Raw genomic sequence first — 17,745 nt, forward strand, 5'->3', positions numbered from 1 at the left:
GTTTCAGAAGGCAAAGAAGTAGGAGGAAAAACAAAACAAAACAAAAAAACATAGCAGCGAAGTCAGTTTCGGATCGTGCTTGAACGTTTGCATGAGTCCATAGGAGACGTATGCTGCAGTATCCCTCATAGCATGGCGGTTAAATTGTAAATCGAAACTCTACTACTAACACCGCCCTTGCACGTACTGTACGGCACTATAGCTACCTTATATAACAACTTATGCACTTCGTGCTGCGTCGGCTCCGGTGTGTGTGTGTGTTGCAGCCAAATCATCGACGTCTATGTCACCGAAACGTAAGGCATTCGAAGAAATCGAGTAACAGCGCGGCACAACGGGACGTGACTGAGGCAGACGAAGCGCTGAATTTCAAACCGTCTTTCGTCTGCTTCAGTCACGTCCCGTTGTCCAGCGCTGTTACTCATCTTCTTCTGACAGGTATACCAACTAGTCCAAGTTAGCACGTTAAGCCATCCGAACCTTCATTATACCGACAGTACGAGTTTTCTATCCTTTCGCATTGTTGTGCAAGGTGGAGTCCTCGTTATTCTGACATATGAAACGTTTGCAGGAGTCCAATGCTCATTGAAACTAGCTCGCGCAGTTTGTGTACTGCATGTTGCAGATAATGATATGAGGTTTCTGCGAGACTCCTCGTGATCCGCAGTTCGTGCGGAGCGCCCACGTGTCGACCGGAACGCTTGCTGCTCTCCAGGACAGGATGCTGAAGTCTGCGTTGTTTTTGCGCGCACTGAGGTGCGCGCCGCTTTGTGCCGCGCCAGTTGTTGCGTTCAGGTGTTTAGCGCTCTGCGGCGAGAGTCGGCCTTCATACGACTTGCCTCGCGCGTGCGAACACTTGCGTATACCCTGGACTGTTTTCCGCCGGCGTGTTATGCCCCTTGAATGAGGCGGACGGGCTTTGTCCACGTATACTGCCAGTTGTTTGGCGCGGGGAACGCCTTATACCGGCGATTGTACGACGTCGGCGCATTAGCTTTGTGCTGCGCTCGAGATAACGGTGTTTCGTCGCACGGGGCGCATCAAGAGCGCGACCATGTACTTCCAGCTGTCGACAGCTCTCGCGAAAGTTTCTGCTATACACTCGAGGCATGCCGACGATGAAAGGGACGTCCCAGATACGGCGCAGGGCGCTTTAGCCCGCGGCGCGAGTGTTTTTATTGCATCATGGCCCTCACTGGTCCCCCCCCCCTTTTTTTTTTCGGTGTGGGGGTACTTTTCTTTACGGTGCTTCGTGCCTGACCGGCTTGCGCTTTTCGTGTGCGCAGCAGGGTCGTTGCTTGCCCGGGGTCGGCCGGGCATCTGGCTTGATTGACCCTGGGCAGCGTCAACAGTGAAGAAGACCTGTCCGACTTTACAATCTGTCCACTTGGACTTCCGGTCGCAGTGCCCCTTCTCAACAGTGTGACTGTGCGCTGAGGCTCTATTCTCAACGCGCATGGCTGCACGGCCGCCATTATCCGCCATGTTGGCTCTATGATTGGCTGCCATGAGGTCATGTGTCTTTAAGCGTGCACAAGTCCGCGCGATGCATCTTCAATTTCTCGAATATGTTGTGGCGATCCAAGATAGCCGCCATGTCAGCTTGTTGATTGGCTAACAAAATACCTCGCGATGAACGTCATAGGAAGGGCCATTTCATAAACGTTAATTTGACATTGGGTACCTTGTGCTGGGCCGCCATTGCAGAGGTTTTCCGCCATAATTTGTGGTGCGACCAGCCACGTGAAACATGCTAATGAGCAGACATATCCAATGGCGCCGGGAAGCACGTGTATCGCCACATTTTCCCCGTCGTTAGGGACCATGAAAATATTTGTCCATAACGCGTGCTCATAGCACTTTTATCGCTCTCGGGGTGTGCTGGCATTTGTGTTTTGGGCCATCACTTTTAATAATAATAATAAAAAAACAGTTTATTTGAAATAATATTAGTTGTACATTAGAAACATTCTGCAACTTTTTGCACTTTTCACTGCTGCGTTCGTATTGTAATCAAGATTAACGGCTTCTCACATCATCAGGGGTTATGACAACAGCGGCTCGTTAATTTATAGAAAGAAATGTACGTACGTACTTGTGTGGCTTCGTTCTTTAAGATTTGTCAGGGCCTGAATTGGCCTAAATTTGAAAACAATTTATTCTTTTTTAATGCAGAGGGTAGTAAGACTCCTCAAGCATGCATAATTGCTGGTAATTCAGTGGTTCTGCATAACCATGGGTCCGTGGCGTAATGGTTTCAATATCGGGCGTCTGTGCTAGAGGTCCTGTGTTCGAATCCTGCCTCGGACAATTTTAATAATGTTCATTCAATGAAGTATTGCGCAGTAATTTGTTGAAATGGAGTTTACAAAGTCAGGAAGCCGTTTGAAGCCAGCAAGACGAAGTTTAGTGGGTAAATCCGTGTACTTTCCATAATTCCCATGCTGCCTGAACCGCCCCCATTGCAGCTCCCGTAGACCCTAGAGCCAATGTTCCCTCTAGTAATTATTGTATGAAGCTCTATGGGTCGCGTATGCTGTCGCAGTGTAGAAAGCGGGCGCATGGCGCCGATATGCGATGACACATTCAGTTTCTCGGAAACACGAATCCTGGCTAATGAATCGGGCGACGGAAACGAGAGGCGTTTTCGACGGCATAATCGTACGTTTTGCGCTAACTGCTTTATTTTTGCTGAGGAGGAAAACTGTTTTGCTTTATCGAGAACGTTAGGTTCAATGCCTCGATTTCATTTTGTTATGCGAAACGTCGTTTACGTCACGTTACGAAAGCTGCTGATCGGGGCATCAGCGCCATTTTGTACGTCCAGAATTGAGCCTCTGGTCGTAAAACAGGCTCGTGTTAATAACCACGTGTGTTGTAGAAGCAAGTGTAACGCGTTTCCTTTCGTGATGCCACCGTGTTCGTTTCAGATTAATGGCCTTTTATTCTGTGCGATGCACTTTGCCCGTTCTTGTCTCTTGTTCCGTGAAAAACATGAATACGACTGCTCGCTCGGTGTTGCGCGTCTGTGTATAGTTGGGGGAAAAAAAAAAGAAAACTAGTGTATGGATAACCAGAAACCCCACAAATGAGAGCCTTGCTTTGAAGGTGGAGACTTCCTGGCTGATAAGAGCCGGCCAGCTGAGCAAGCTGCCTCTATTGTGAAACAAGCAGAACTCCGGACGAGAGTGCAACTCCCTGCTGTGTGGCATATCCCCACGTGCCCTGCTATCGTCGTTGCCGGCACCTCCTTCTGTTATCGTTTCTCATTGTTGTGCGAGCCCCTTTGCTGGCGCCGCCAGTTAGCCTTTCTTGCTTAGGGCGTCGGAACGCCTACGACGAGCTTCTACGGACTAGACTGTGCTGGATACTGGTAGCACATCTTAACAATAGCGTTCGTCCGCAATTAAGTCCCCCCGCCCCTCTTTTTCTCACCATGGTTGCGATCAGCGCCTGGTCGAACTGCAGAGCTGGGTTCTGTCTGCCGACTCGCCGCTGGGCGCGTCCGCCATTCCGCTTTGCGCCCTTAGGTGCCCGGGTCCGCTGTGGGTGCGAAAATGGCGTTGGTGTAACGTTTGAGGTATAAGCTGTGTAATTTGATACCGGTCAGCTTAGCGAGCAACCAGAGGGACGTTCAAAGCGATCGCTAACTATTCCCGTAAAGCAGTGCTATGCAAGTCATGCTAGTGCCCGCGTATTTGATCACCGTCCGAGGCGCTCGACAGCAGCGGTTAACCTTGCTATCATTTTCGACGCCCTTTGGGCGAAACAGCATTTTTTTTTTCTCCCACAGCGCCTTTCTTAGCCTATGTGGAATGCAGTTCAAAACAAACATATTCCGTAGCTTATTTCGGGTATGGATATCTCAAAACCGGTAATATCGTCAAGCTTCCTTCCTACGATGTGGACAAGTTTTTCACTGACCCGTTTCACATACGCAATAGCAATATGTGCGCTAAAGCTTGTAATTAGTCATTTAGTGAAATGTTCTTAAGAAATGTATCAGCATTTCTTGTAAATGTAGTGTGTCCCCCGTTGCTATGAGTTAGACCAGCGAAAGTAATATTTTATCTAATATCACCCATTTTTCACAACTCGGGACAGTAGTTGATGAAGCATATGTGTACAGTCGCGAGCAAACGTTCTGAGAGACCACAGATGCTCCAAAAAGAAAAAGAAAAAAACTCGGTGCCCTTCCACTCTGTGAAGGATGACCAGCGAAGCTGTGTAATAATGGCGCACTGCACCTCCGCTGCGGGTCGGCCCGGCATTGCTCTATCTTCGGGACTTTTTTCTACACGCAGACACGATAGTGGGGAAAGTAACCCTTAACAGCTTCGCCACAACAACAACATCTCAGCCATGCATACTGTAATCAGATGGTACAACCTATCAGTACTTGTTGCTGGGCTAGTTGGTTCATCTTATTCCGCGAAGTTAGGATGCAACCAGGTGCGCAAAAAAGCTTTAGGTCAGGAAAGAGCGGCACTTGCAACTATTTTATTGAAAGCAGATGGGATCATATTTATTGAAGAAGGTACTCGTGTGCGCACGTACGCATGCGCACAATACTCAGTTTGCCATCGCTATCCAATCATACAGTGCAGAAACTGTCGTTCAGTGCTACCCAAAGCCACAGATGTATCGCTGACACAGACGTCACGTTTCATGTTGATGAAATAGGCCTCCGTTAATTTCCGTGTCAGGGGAATCTTTGATTTTACCAAGAATGTGAATATGGAAAAGATCTGTCTCACTCGTGCAGGAATCGCAGTGCATAGGTGAATGTGCATTAATCTCATTCTTGACAGACAGCTCGTGCTCTCTTGCTTTATAGTTGATGCATCGGCCTGTCTGGCCGATATACACCCTGCCGCAATAAAGTGCTATTTCAATTACCACACCGACCGCGCAAGTAACATACGGCCTTGTATGATTTTTACCACAAAGGTTCAGTTTCTGCGGGTCTGAGATGCGTGGAACAGTCCACCAAGCTTCGCTGGAGCAGAAAAAAAAAAAGAATAGGTACTTTGTACCTGCTGGCCAACTTCTTTAAATTGTGGGCCACTTTATGCATGTACAGAACAACACGCGGCCTTTTTTTCCACTGCCGGCTTGGCTTTCCGCTTACCCTTCAATTTTTGAAGGAGGGTTTCCGCTACTGCAACCTTGATAGAACAAGGGTATCCGGCTGATCGTAGCCGTGCAACCTCACAGTTAAAGCTTTACTGCATTTTGTGAAAACAAGACCTCACCAACGCCGCCTCAAGACACAGACTCAAGACACGCTCTTTCCTGTCCTGAAGCTTCTTTCCGCCCCTGGTTGCGTCTCAACTGCGCTGAATAAAATGGTATACAGCCTACGTGCGCTTGTTCGACCGATGTATTGAGACTATTCCCCTTCGCGCGGCTGCGCTAGAAGAAATAATTTTTTTTTTGTGTGTTAATGTTGCCGTCGTATCTCGCTTGAAATGCTCCGCATCCGCAGGACTGGTTCAAGCAGTTCGCGCGCAGTCAGGCATTGGGTAGGGTCACTCTGAATTGAGCTGGCGGCCTTCGTTTGTTTATGCACACATTCAGTTTTTGACGTTCGTTATGTTATCGCGCGATTCACAGCCAGCTTAGCGTTTGCAGTTACTATGGCGACGAGGCCGCATTTTTGTCTTTGTAGCTTGATAAGTGCGCGTAGACTCTGACGTTTTTGTATAGAAAGGGCAGATATTTTCTTTATGCAATTTAGGAAAATAACTTCTGCCTTCAAATATTTGAGCTCACTGAACATTTCATTGTTTCCTCAAAGGTCAGCAAAGGTCTAAATATTCGCTGACCCTCGAAAGAGTTTGAAACAATGGGCAGATCGTTGTCTACATGGTAACGAGTGGCTCCGGTCCTGCGTCTTGCAGGTATTACGGTTTCTTTTTGACACCACTCAGCAATAATTTCTCTCCTCTTTTAGGTGTTACGATAAGCATTAGGACTCGGAGGATTTTACGAGAAGGAGATCTGGCGCCCCTCCTTCTAATTATAGCCTGCGCTGCCCACCCGAGCCGCGCACTGAAGGGCCTCGTAAAATGACGTGTGCGCTGGGCGTGCCTTAGCAATGCTCTCGGTCGCGTTCTGTGCCTCTTCGCGACGAGCTTCGATCGCCGCCGCTGTTCAGGTGGCGCTGTGGCGGTTGTTACGGCGGCGGCGTGTCGCCGTGTGGGCCCTCGTGGTCGTCAGGTGCTCAGTGACCGCCTGTGCTTTGCGGTGAATCGATGGCCGGTCCCCCGTGAGCCCGATGACGACGGGCCTCGTGGCTGCGTTCCCGCCTGTGCCCATGGCCCCGCTCGGGAGCCAGCTGGCCGGCGGCCGGCCGCTGCCCTGGCTCCAGCTCGAGACCACCTCCTACTGCGTCGGCGTCGGTGAGCACGCGCCCCTGTGTGCAGCACGTTCCGCTCCCTCGATTTGCTCCGCCTTCGCGACGCCTTTCGTCTGTCTCGCCGGGTGCACGTTCTCGCTAGCCCGAGGTGGCTCAGTGGCTGCACTGTAAAAATGTTTACGCGCTTAAGGGTGTCTGCTTGTCACACGGGTAGCACCCCCTACCGCTATGGCCTTACAAAAATTTTATAACGGAGCTCTAACTAGACGTGCGGTGACGAAAGACGTAGTTGAAAACTATGTAGTCATTCTGACAGCCTTGGGCGAACAGAAATATATGACTGGAGAATCTCGCAGGGATAGATATGATACTTCATTTATTGCACTTTCTGCGCGTTTGACGGTTTGTCACCTGGCACAGCTGTCATAAATTTTACTTGCAAGGAAAAGTCGGCAAACAAGATGCCGTCATGTGGTTCCCACCCATAACTTTATCTTACCCCTTACACGTGAGTGTTAGCCATGCGACAACCGAACACCCTTTATACTCCCAAAAAGGTGTAAAAATGTTGTGTACGGCGTTTCTGCAGTTGCGCCCAATTCGCGGCTTCGGCAGCTGGGTTCCTATTGCAGAAAGTCTCCTGTATCGAGCATTGGATACAGACGTTAAAGAATCTCATATATCATACATTTAGGGGCCCAGCCCTTATTATCCCAGGTATGGCTTTGGAGTGATCGATCAATCAGTCAATCAATGCTGTGTTGGCCTGTCGTTTTTTTTTTTCTTATCCTGCATGCCTTAATTGCTTCTGAAATGAATGGCACCGTGATTGACAATGCCTCCAGCTGTTCCAGCCTGCGAAGACACGCGATCAGTCATGGATTCATTTCGCGCCCGAATCAAAGTAATTTCTTTGTATCCCGGCTGTAAGGTGACCGTGGCGTTTAGTTAAAGGAAGCAAAAAAATATGAACGGTCGTCTTAGTGCGACTTCACTGCGACGGTTCGTTTGTCAGTATGCGATATGATCAACGTCACATGAGGTGCCGATCTTCCCGCCCTGATTGTTAATTCTGTAGTCTGTTCTTGTACTTTTGAAAACTAGTGCTCTTGGAAAGGGGCAAAGTGTTCTGCGCCCTCTTCTCATTCCTCACTAACCTTTGCATTGCATAATAATTGCAGAAACGTTAAATTGCCGATACGCCTCAAAGGCATTTTCTGACCCAAAATGATTGCGGACGTTTGCGCTCATTGCCTGTTTTCTTTAGGTAGCGTCGGTTCAGATTGTTGTCTGGCGCATCACTTGTGCCATACTCCAGCTCAGCTAAACTTCGCAAACGAAGTAAGCTCCTGGCCCATTCTACATCAAGCCACACTCATCCACTTTATAGGAGTTTTAGGAATTGCCTGCTAGTAAGGAACTCTACACTCTTTGTCCCTATTCTTAATCACGTTTCCTTAGGCCAGCACGTTGTCTTGCCTATACTATTTAGATATACAAACGCCGGCCATGTCAATGCCAAGTTCAAAAGACCGTGCCTTATAGGTGCTGCCGCTGCACCGTTGCGAGGAATGGGGGACGTGCAGTGGTCTGGGTTTTTCACCCGATACTAAATAGTGCGTGATCGCTGCAGACCGATCGCTATAAGTGGAGTGGACTAAATTTGTCAGCTCGGTAGTAAGCTCAACGGGCTTGTTCAGATTTGAGCCGCGTTTGTGAACCGATAGAAACAAATGTAGTTGGCACTGACTGTTATGTGCCGAGATACATAGATACAAGCCTGTTTTGTGAAATATATAACTATTTACTTTACGTAGAATAAAATGCAGCTGCGTGGCGGTTTTTGGCATGAAATTGCAGACACGAAAGGATCTGCCGTATGGGAAAATGAAAAAAGCTAGGGCCGGTCAAGCTACGTTTCAAAGCGCAGCTTTTAGCGCGATAACATTAAGGGTCACGCGTGCAGCGTCGATCGTTTTGTGAGCGAAAAATAAATTCCGAACCGCGCATATCCAACCACGCAGGTCCTCCATGTAGCGCAGAGACGTTACTGAAATAATTGAATTTATCAAAGTAAAATGCGTAAAAAAAATCGTAAAGTACGGCTTACAAACAACCTACAGACGTGATAGCGTAGGTTTGTAATTTGAATACACGAGAAAACATAATTCTGTTACGCGGACACTCAAACACAAACCCCCCTTTCCAGCGTTTCTATTATTCATAGAGCGGCGCGCCCGGTTCCTTGCAACACCATCCAGATGGCGCTCTCCTCCGGGCATCCGCGACCCACGCAAGAGGCCTCGTTTCTACCCAGAAAGCTTCCCTTCGTTCACGGCGCCTGCTGTAAGCGTTTCCCGATAAACGTTACGCTTACGTAAGACGCAGTGGCCGGGAAGCGTGAAAAACAGTCACGAATCTTTGAATTCTATCGCGTTGCAGTCTTAAAGGCGAAGCTTAAGCGTCCCCCATTTTTTTTTTTTTTTTGCACACTTTCCTCTTCACAGCATGTACATGGGCGTACGTGTTTGTGAGAAATAAACTTATTTCAATTACTGGGAAGTTTTGATCTAGCTGCAGCAATTTTTTTTTTTTTAAGCGTGGTGTGTTCGTTTCGTTTGCTCGCGGGCATGCAGGTATAGTTCCTCCCAGCCACTTGGAAATGCGGCGGTGGAATCGCCGGACCGTGGCAAGTTAAAGAGCGCGTGCTATAGGCAGCGTTTAATTTTAAGCGAAGTATTCCTCGTTTGAGGTCAGTGAGTGAGGAGGAGTCCGCATTTGGGCGCCCGCACAGCGCGTATGTATATACACACACAAGAGAGAGGCTGCATTCTTTCACGCTTTCGATTAATCTTCGACGGCAAGAAATAGGGCCTCGTCGCGTGTACGCAGCCGACAGGAAATGTGTCGTTCGCGTTACAAAGTAATTCACTGAGATATGTTACGTCATGTTCACGTGACCAATCCATCGCATTTGTTCGTTCAGTGACGTGATTCACATATTTTTCATATTTTCAAGCACCATGATTTCTGCTAGATGTCTATTATGGCGGATCATGGAGTCGTGTAGCCCGCTCGTATGTATGCACTTAGAAAGACACATGTATACAGGAGAAGGAGAGAGAGATAGAGAGACAAAGGAAATGCTGGGATGTTAATCGGAAAGTAAACTGCCAATGCAGAGCTTGCTCTCCTGTCCTTTATGAAGTGACCATAAGTTCTAAGTCTTACAAGGTTGCGTCAGAATTAGCGTCAGCATCTACTTAGAAGTGACGTCGGCGAATCGGGCTTTGGGGCGTCGCGAGAAATATAGACAGACTCAGGCGGTGTACCTCGACCTTATCGAAAAAGGCTAACGCCCAGCTCACCGCTACATTTAATGTCTCTACTTGATTTTTTTTTTCTCGTAAAACGTGAAACATCAAACGCGCGGATTTCGTTATTTTCAGGAAGAGTTTCTGTATTGCCCTTCAACTATATATAGGCGAATGGAATTACTCGAAAACGGCAAACGAATAGCAGCGGCGGGCGACTACGGCGGGCAGGTTCACAGTGTTTGCAGGTGAAACAGAACACGTTCAGGCTCGCTTCCATTTACAAATTAAAATAAATTTTGGGGTTTCACATGCCGAAACCGCCATCTGATTATGAGGCACACCGTCACGAAGGATTAATTTTCACTACCTGGGGTAATTTACCGTGCACTCAAGGTGCACGTTGCCCGGGCGTTTCTGCATTTCGCTCCCATCGAAATATCGCCGCCGCGGCTGGGATTTGATCGCGCGACCTCGTGCTTCGCAGCGGCTTCCACTTCGAGGAGCCGAGTCTGTTGATGGTGCTTCATTTCTCCCTATCGTTAATGCCGGAAGCTGGGCTAGTTCGTTTGAGCGTGTTCTGACATACAGCAAAGGGACACACAACACGATGACAAGACGGGCGGCAAATTCAACAGAATTTCCCGCTCTTTGTTAGCCTCGTTTGCAGAGGATCCCACCGTCGAGCGGTTGTCCAATGTTTAAAAATTCCGGATGGGTTTCTCTCCTAGAGCCATAATTTATTGAAACGTCGCTTTGAGGTGACTGAGCCTGCAAAAACTTCCGCGTTGTCCGTCTTCTATTCGCAGTACGCAGGTGTATGCGTGCTCTGTTCGCGCTGTCGGCAGTAAAAGCGGAGGCATAAAATCGGAGCAAAGCACGAATGAAACTGGCCAGGTTTGCGCTGACGTTCGGGTGCGGAAGGCGAAGCCGGTGCCGCCGGAGCGCGTCAGGCTGCCGCTGCTGCATCTTGCCGCTCTTCCGACAAGCGCAGCAGCCGGCGTCCCCTGCAGTCCCTTTGTGCGCACGTGGTCGGGCTGGGTCGCACGTGCCTGGCGGTGCGTTCACGGCAGCGCATTCTTTTAATTGGGCCGCGCGCTGCATGCAACGGCGAAGTCGATGGCCCCTGTAGCGTTGCAGCACTGCCGCCGCGGCCGCCGTGATTGACAGCCGCCGCCGTCGCGCGGCGGATGTGACGGCCCGGACTTCCCAGAGATCCACTCGTGTGCGACACGCAAGAGCGGTCGCCGGCGCGTTTTTGCCTGCCGCTGCTTGCTTCTCCGGCATGCACGCTGCCGCGATGTGCATGCGCACCGCTAAGGTTCTGTTCAACGAAAAGAGAGAGAGAGAGAGAGAGAGAGAGAGAGAGAGAGAGAGAGAGAGAGAGAGAGAGAAAACAGAATGGTTATTAAAAAGGTCTTAAAATCGTACCTTGCACCGCGTTATGTATGTATGTATGTATGTATGTATGTATGTATGTATGTATGTATGTATGTATGTATGTATGTATGTATGTATGTATGTATGTATGTATGTATGTATGTATGTATGTATGTATGTATGTATGTATGTATGTACGCGAATTATTCCTGAGATTGTTGTAGAATCCGCAGAACGTGATACGTGATGTGAGGACCGGCAAAATGGCGTAATTTCTTTCGCTCGAATCTATTCCTTTCTACCACCGTTCACAGCTGACCGATCGATCGCGTGGCGATAGTGCAGCTCAGACCACTGGCGAAGCGCGAAAAATTAAAGCATTCGAATAGAAACGTCATATTTGCGCAAAAAGAAATGAAATATGGAATATAATCTTTATTACATCCGCTGGCGGTACGGTACCTCTGTGGCTATGGCTTTGCGCTGCCGAGTGCGATGTTGTGGGTTCAATCCTGCAAAAAAACGCTCGTGTACTGAGGTTTGGGTGCTTATGTTTCAGGTCGGGGTTAACGTGCACACAGTGCACATTAAGGAACCACAGTTGGCCAATATTATTCCCTAGTTGCCCACTAAGGTGTTTCTCATCAGATCGTATTTTTGACACGTAAGAAGCCCCACAATTTAACCGTTGTATTATTTCGGTCAAGTATTCTTTTTTTTTTAAGGGGGGGGGGGGCGTTACTTTTGTACAGATTTCGACTGTGCTGCGCAAAGGCGGGAAGGGCGAACGTTGAGACTTGAGGAAGGGGTCTCGTGGTCATTTGTTCCTGAATCGTGTTCCACAAGCACCGGACTGGGTGTAGCAATAAACATTTTTACTCTCTCTCAGTGTGTATGTCGGGTCGTCAGTGTTTTCGTGGTTGACATTGGGTCACTAAACAGGGAAAGCGTCTACCAACTTTGACTGGCTGCCTGGATCGATTCGGTCTCAAAGAGATGTATGGATTGAACACGGCTTTTTGGGCCTGATCGCTCGCCAGACAGGTCCACAGTAAGTTGTGTGGTGTGCCGATGTCATGGCAAGAGGATATAAGACGGTGCTGCAGGCTTTCCGGTTTTAATGAGTAGCAGAACTGTGTTCTAACTCCTTTGTTTTCATGTGCATCTTTAACCATTTTGTATGCGGCATTTGGTGTTTCCTGAAAGAGGTCAAATTTAGTCATACATATCTTTGATGATGCGGCAAGCTTTTCTAAATAATTAATTGATTGTATGCTTTGGACACCCTGTTTGCTTCTAACATTTTCCGGTAGCAAGCACTTGTCAACGCCTGCAAGAAGCTTTGCCGTGTGCGCAGCCTCGTGGTGACTGTGCTTCTACGTCGAAATCTGGCGTCTGTTTGTCTAGAATTACAAAAATAAGCCGAACGTTGGGTCTCCTGCTTCGACTGCTTGTCCAAGTCCGAGAAAAAAGGATGTATTCTATCGTCAAAGATATTGAAAAGATCTTTCTCTGTAGGCACAGCTGCGGCCGTTATTGTTTATAAAAGTCAGAATAGTGCGTAGCTGTGGTCGTCAAATACAGCAACTTTCCTCTGTTGTGCAACGCGTTCTGAAGAGATCAGCGCCTGTACGGGCTTTGATAACGAAATAGGCTCTACCGGCTACGGCGGCGACCGCATTCCCATGCGGACGGCAAAATGCATGAGCGCCCCCTGCTGCTATCCGTGTTCTTGGCGCACGTATCGTTACTATGTCGTTACCGTCACCTGTGGCCGAGATTATTGCAGATTGGATCTTCGTTGCGGCGCCGCTCGTATAGTTCTCACCTTGTTGCGTCGGCGTGGCAGCATCTGTTACAATTCTAACAGCGGTGAATGCAGCCAAGACGTTCAAACTGTTGTAGCGGTCGCCGGAATATATAATGATGAACGAATAAAAATTGGAACGCCTATGTCGGCGTGTAGGACCACTGTGCACGAGCTGAAGGGCTCGCTTTACCCGCGTAATAAGCCCCGCATGAGGTGGGTCGCGCGTCGCGTGGACCCTCCGGCACTCGTGACGCGTGCAGAAGAACGTCGAGCGCGCAGAAAGATGCAAGGTTCTTGACCCGCAGTGGCGGCGGCGGCAGCAAACAATTTCTGAGACGGGGAGAGGACCGGCCACGCCAGGGGGAAGCCATGCGTGGCGACGCGCGTCGTTTAATGCCTTGCGGGTCCCCTGCAGTGAATGGCGTCTTGCTTCGGCGATGGCGCGCGAGGCAGCCCCCGGTGAGCTCGTCGCGCCCGTTGTGCAGAGGCGTCTGGTCGAGCCCGACGACACGGGTATCTCTCGTTCGCCGTCTTCTGTCGCAATTATTGGCGGCGTCCAATTCCCTGAACGGGGCCGACTGTCGGCCGACCCCGTGGTTTAGTGGCGGTGCGCCGCGGCCTTCTCTTTAATATCGGGGCCAAGTTCGCGCCTCGCCGACGGCGCAGGGGAGCAGCTGACCGGCAGTCGCGCCCGCGTGCGTCTGTTTTCCTCGACTCTGGTCTCGATCCCGTCGGCTTCACCGAGTGCGCGGGGGTCGCTCGTCGCCGACGGGCACACGCGTCCACGAGGCCGCTGGTCTTTCCTTGTTATTCCGGGACATTCGGGCACCTCGGGCGCGCGGCCCTCGTTATGTGGATGCTTTAATTACGCCTAATGTATTCATTCTGCCGAATATATATAGCGCAGTTCTGACGCGGCCTCTCACTTTTCCGTAAAGATAGACTGGCCGCCGTGCTTATTGCCCTGATTGCTATGTTAGCGTCAGTCGAATTTGCAGTTGTTTCCTCTGCATATCGTCTCGCGTTGCTGACATTATCACTTTAAGGACGGCACGTATAAATGCCCGAAAAAAAAAATGCTTATTTTCGGCCTAAATATGCAAGACTCGTCAAAGAAAAAGAAATACTTAGCGGAAGCTTATTCAGCAATAGGGGGGGAGGGGGGGGAGCACCAAGCAGAAAACTGGAAAGTGTGCATTACGTCAAGGCATCTATGGCTTCGTTTGGAATTTGTATTGATAGTTCTCGTTATATGGGGACCATCTGTGTGCATTTCATTTGCTTTACATAATGTGTGTGACACCACTACAGCCGGGCATCTTGAATCGGCTTGCCTCCTCTGACCGTGCTTTCAAAAGAAAACGACTCGCGTGAGAGACTTCTTTTTCCTCGTTCAGTGTACCTACTCTAAGCCAACGAATGACGCTTGATGCCTGTCGTTCAGTGTTGGCCGATGACATTTAGCCAGCAACTTCGGACTCGACGCCGAAACTCAAAAAAGATTTTCTTTTTCTGGTATGTTGCATCCAGGCAACATTCGTCAATAAAGGGTTGTTCTTTGAGGACGTATGTGAGACGACGGCGGCGATATGAGCTTGTTGGTCGAACATCATTAAATGGTATCTGGATAGCGCAGCAAAACACGGATACAAGAAGAAACGAAGACAAGCGGTGAGGGCTTCGTTTTCGTTTCTTGTTGTGTCCGTGTTTTGCTGCGCTATCCAGATAGCAGTATGAGACACCTGCTCGCATGTAACATGTAAACGATGCTTACTGCGTTAATTATTTTGCTTCAGGAGTTCATGTACAATTGGGCGTCAGCTCTTTCTGCTCGGCTTCGCCGACTAGTGCTTGTCATGGAAGGAGCACCGCATTTCGATGGAGGCCAAATGCGAAAACACCCGTGTACTTAGATTTAGGTACACGTTAATGAATGAATAGAATTTATTGATAGGAAAGACAGAGAGGTCGACCTGAGCTAGTGCGCTCTAGTCTGCTACTCTGCACTGGAGAAGAGGGAAGGGGAGTGAAAGTATTGGGATGGATGATGATGATAAGAGAAGTGGTGAGTGCTTATGTACATGAGACAGTTGCCTCGCTAGAGCCGCTCGTCGAGCTTGGTGTCCTGCAGGAACTTCAACAATACTTTTGTTGCACGCACTGAAATTGTTAATGAACCCCAGGGGGTCCACATTATTCCGGAGTCCACCCACTACTGCGTGCCTCATAATTTTTGGCACGTAAAACCCCATGATTCAATTCAATCCATGGAAGGGGCACACAGCGTAAGAAAACGTGGCCAGGACGAAAACAACTTGAGGTATACATTCTGCTTGTCCGTTTTTTTCATCTTTTCACTTTCTCCTTGCTCGAGATAGTTACTTATCACCAGCCTTCAACCGAGTAAGGACCAAAACACCAGTCGACGTGACGACGCTGCGAGTGTCGGAGAAGCACGCATAACTTTCTCGGGCTTTGTGTGCTACAAGGACATCAAACCCTGCGTGCTACGTATTAACGAAACTTGCCTAAACGAAACTTCCAAATGAACCAGTAGTGCAGTAGTGGTTGGTTTCCTATTCTTCTTATAACTTTGGTCCGGTAATATGAACACTTTGAGTACCGAATGCACCCAATCGCGCAGTAGTTTCGCGCTATGGTAGACGTCCAGTAGACTACTAGACTAGCTTATATATATATATATATATATATATATATATATATATATATATATATATATATATATATAAACTAGTATTACAAAGCAATTTGAACAAACGTCGTTGTTGTGGCAATTATCTTGCATTGCATGTCTCTGCACAGGTTCGAGCTGTCCCTAAATTCGAACTTAATATATGAGGGCGAGGCCGTTGAACTGTTCGCCTGGGGCTCAGAGGCGATTAGTTCGACGGCCTCGGCTCAGAGCGGGCCCAGGCCAATGTATACTGTCGCCCCGGGCGGTCGCCTCTAGCCTCATATCACGTTAAGAGTGATGCGTAGATTTTTCGCGCTTCGCTAGGAATGCTTACTGCCCCGGATACTGTGCGAAACATTGCCTCTGTTTCTGCGCGGATCGCTATACTACATATCGATGTCACTGCTTCGCTGTTCTAGCGAATAAGTGAAACTTTTGTTTCCACATTTGCGGCTGCAGTGCTATATAGCGTTACACCGGGTATTATGCGAAGTGTGTCCGCGGGCGTATACTGCATATACGAGGGGCGAATCAGAAAGCATTTGCCCCTATTTTTTTTTAGACAAAATAAGGTACATACAAGTGGTCACAAATATACGTACTACGTATCTTACACTATTTTTCCATATAGTCCCCACACCGGTTCGGACATTTGTCCCATCGCAGCACTAAATTTGAGATGTTCCTGTAGTAGTCAGCGACGCACGCGGCCTCCCCGAACGCTCATTGTCGTGGAAGTCTTCACGGCCTTTTAACGCGATCGCGTTAGAGGCCCCGTGTCGCAGAAAATCCGGCGTGTGCGTCCAACGTCGATCGTCATTTCGGAAAAAAAAAAATTTCTTATTACGCAGGCCCTCCGTGTAGCGCAAAGACGTTACAGAATTAATTAAATTTCTCAAGGCAAAATGTCAGAAAAATCGTGAAGTACGACTTATACACAACCAAAAGACATTATAGCGTCGGATTGTAATTTGAGTATGCGAGAAAACATAATTCTGTTACGCGGAAACTCAAAACACAAACCAATTTTCCAGCGTTTCTACCGTTCATAGAGCGGCCACGGCCTCCGATATTTGCGCGCGCAAATCTCAAAGGCCATAAAGCGGCGCTCCCAGTTCCTTGCAACACCTCCAGATGGCGCTCGCCTCCGCCTCATCGCGGTCCACGCAAGAAGTCGCGTTTCTACCAGAAAGCTTAGGGTGCCTGCATGCATGCGGCGAGAGGGCGCATCCAGCAACCCTAATGGCGTTTTTCACTGGTCGATTCGGAGCAGGATTTTTTGCTCCGCGGCAACGAATCCGAATTTCACTGGTCGATCTGGAGCGGGTTCGCGCGTTCCACTGGTCGTTTCGGATCAACTCGCTCCGCGCCGGATCGCTCTCACTTGCTCCGCCGCCGAGACGCGGATTCGGGCGGAAATAGAACGCGTCACATGGCGTCACTTCCGTCTTCAAGCGAAATCGGTACCCGGTCGGTACGCACAACATTTGGGCATAGTTTGCGGAACCGGTTTGTGTCACGTGCACGCAGACTTCCTGTGTGATCTCCCGCGGAGCGTTCGTGCGCTCCACTGGCAGACTCGGATTGGTGAAAGCCGAGCGCTCGCTCGAGGATTCAGGCGGCTGCTCCAGATCGACCAGTGAAAAACGCCATAAGAAAGCTCGCCTTCGTGCATAGCGTTCGCCGCCAACGTTTCCCGGTAAATATTACGGTTACATAATATGCAGTTGCCGGGAATCATGAAAAGCGGTCGGGTAAATGCTATCGCGTTCCACTCTTAAAGGCGAAGCTTTAGTGTCCTTCAAATGTCTGCGAACTCACAACACCACAACCTCGCACTTCTTTAAGCGAGGCACCTTTCCCCATGGGTGGGCTGCATTTCCCCGTGGATTTCGGTGGGCGTTCGTCCCTTGCTCCTTAGAAAACGAATCACGCTTAATTGCTCGTACGCCGTGGACGTGTGAAGCACAACCGCCATCTTTAACAACTGACAGCGGCACCGCGCCGCGGAGCTACCAGCAGACAAGGCCGGGCCGGTACAAGGGTCCACCGTTAGGAATGGATATGTTGACTTCGCATTTCCAGCCGTAAATTGCCTAAAAAAAAAAAGGCAAAGACTTTCTGATTCGCCCTCGTATGCGCGCGGTGGAAGGCGCATCGGTGCCCGTCCTTGCCGGGTCCGAGC

At 49.2% G+C, this 17,745-nt stretch overlaps 1 protein-coding gene across 5 annotated transcripts in view; it reads left to right on the top strand.

The window, feature by feature from the left end:
* kat80 (katanin 80) overlaps positions 1 to 17,745 on the top strand; it is a 204,711-nt gene that overhangs the window by 32,213 nt on the left and 154,753 nt on the right. The window contains exon 1 of one of the 5 annotated variants that reach the window (XM_070531011.1): positions 6,201 to 6,404. The exons of 1 other annotated variant lie outside the window; for it this stretch is intronic. In XM_070531011.1, coding sequence (XP_070387112.1) covers positions 6,281 to 6,404 — 124 coding nt within the window. In that variant the 5' untranslated portion in view covers positions 6,201 to 6,280. Of the gene's footprint in view, positions 1 to 6,200; positions 6,405 to 17,745 lie in introns of those variants that run through there. 3 more of the 5 variants (XM_070531010.1, XM_070531012.1, XM_070531013.1) reach the window with 3 other exon arrangements.

Source organism: Dermacentor albipictus, chromosome 1 (assembly GCF_038994185.2).
Source record: "Dermacentor albipictus isolate Rhodes 1998 colony chromosome 1, USDA_Dalb.pri_finalv2, whole genome shotgun sequence".
Taxonomy (NCBI): domain Eukaryota; kingdom Metazoa; phylum Arthropoda; class Arachnida; order Ixodida; family Ixodidae; genus Dermacentor; species Dermacentor albipictus.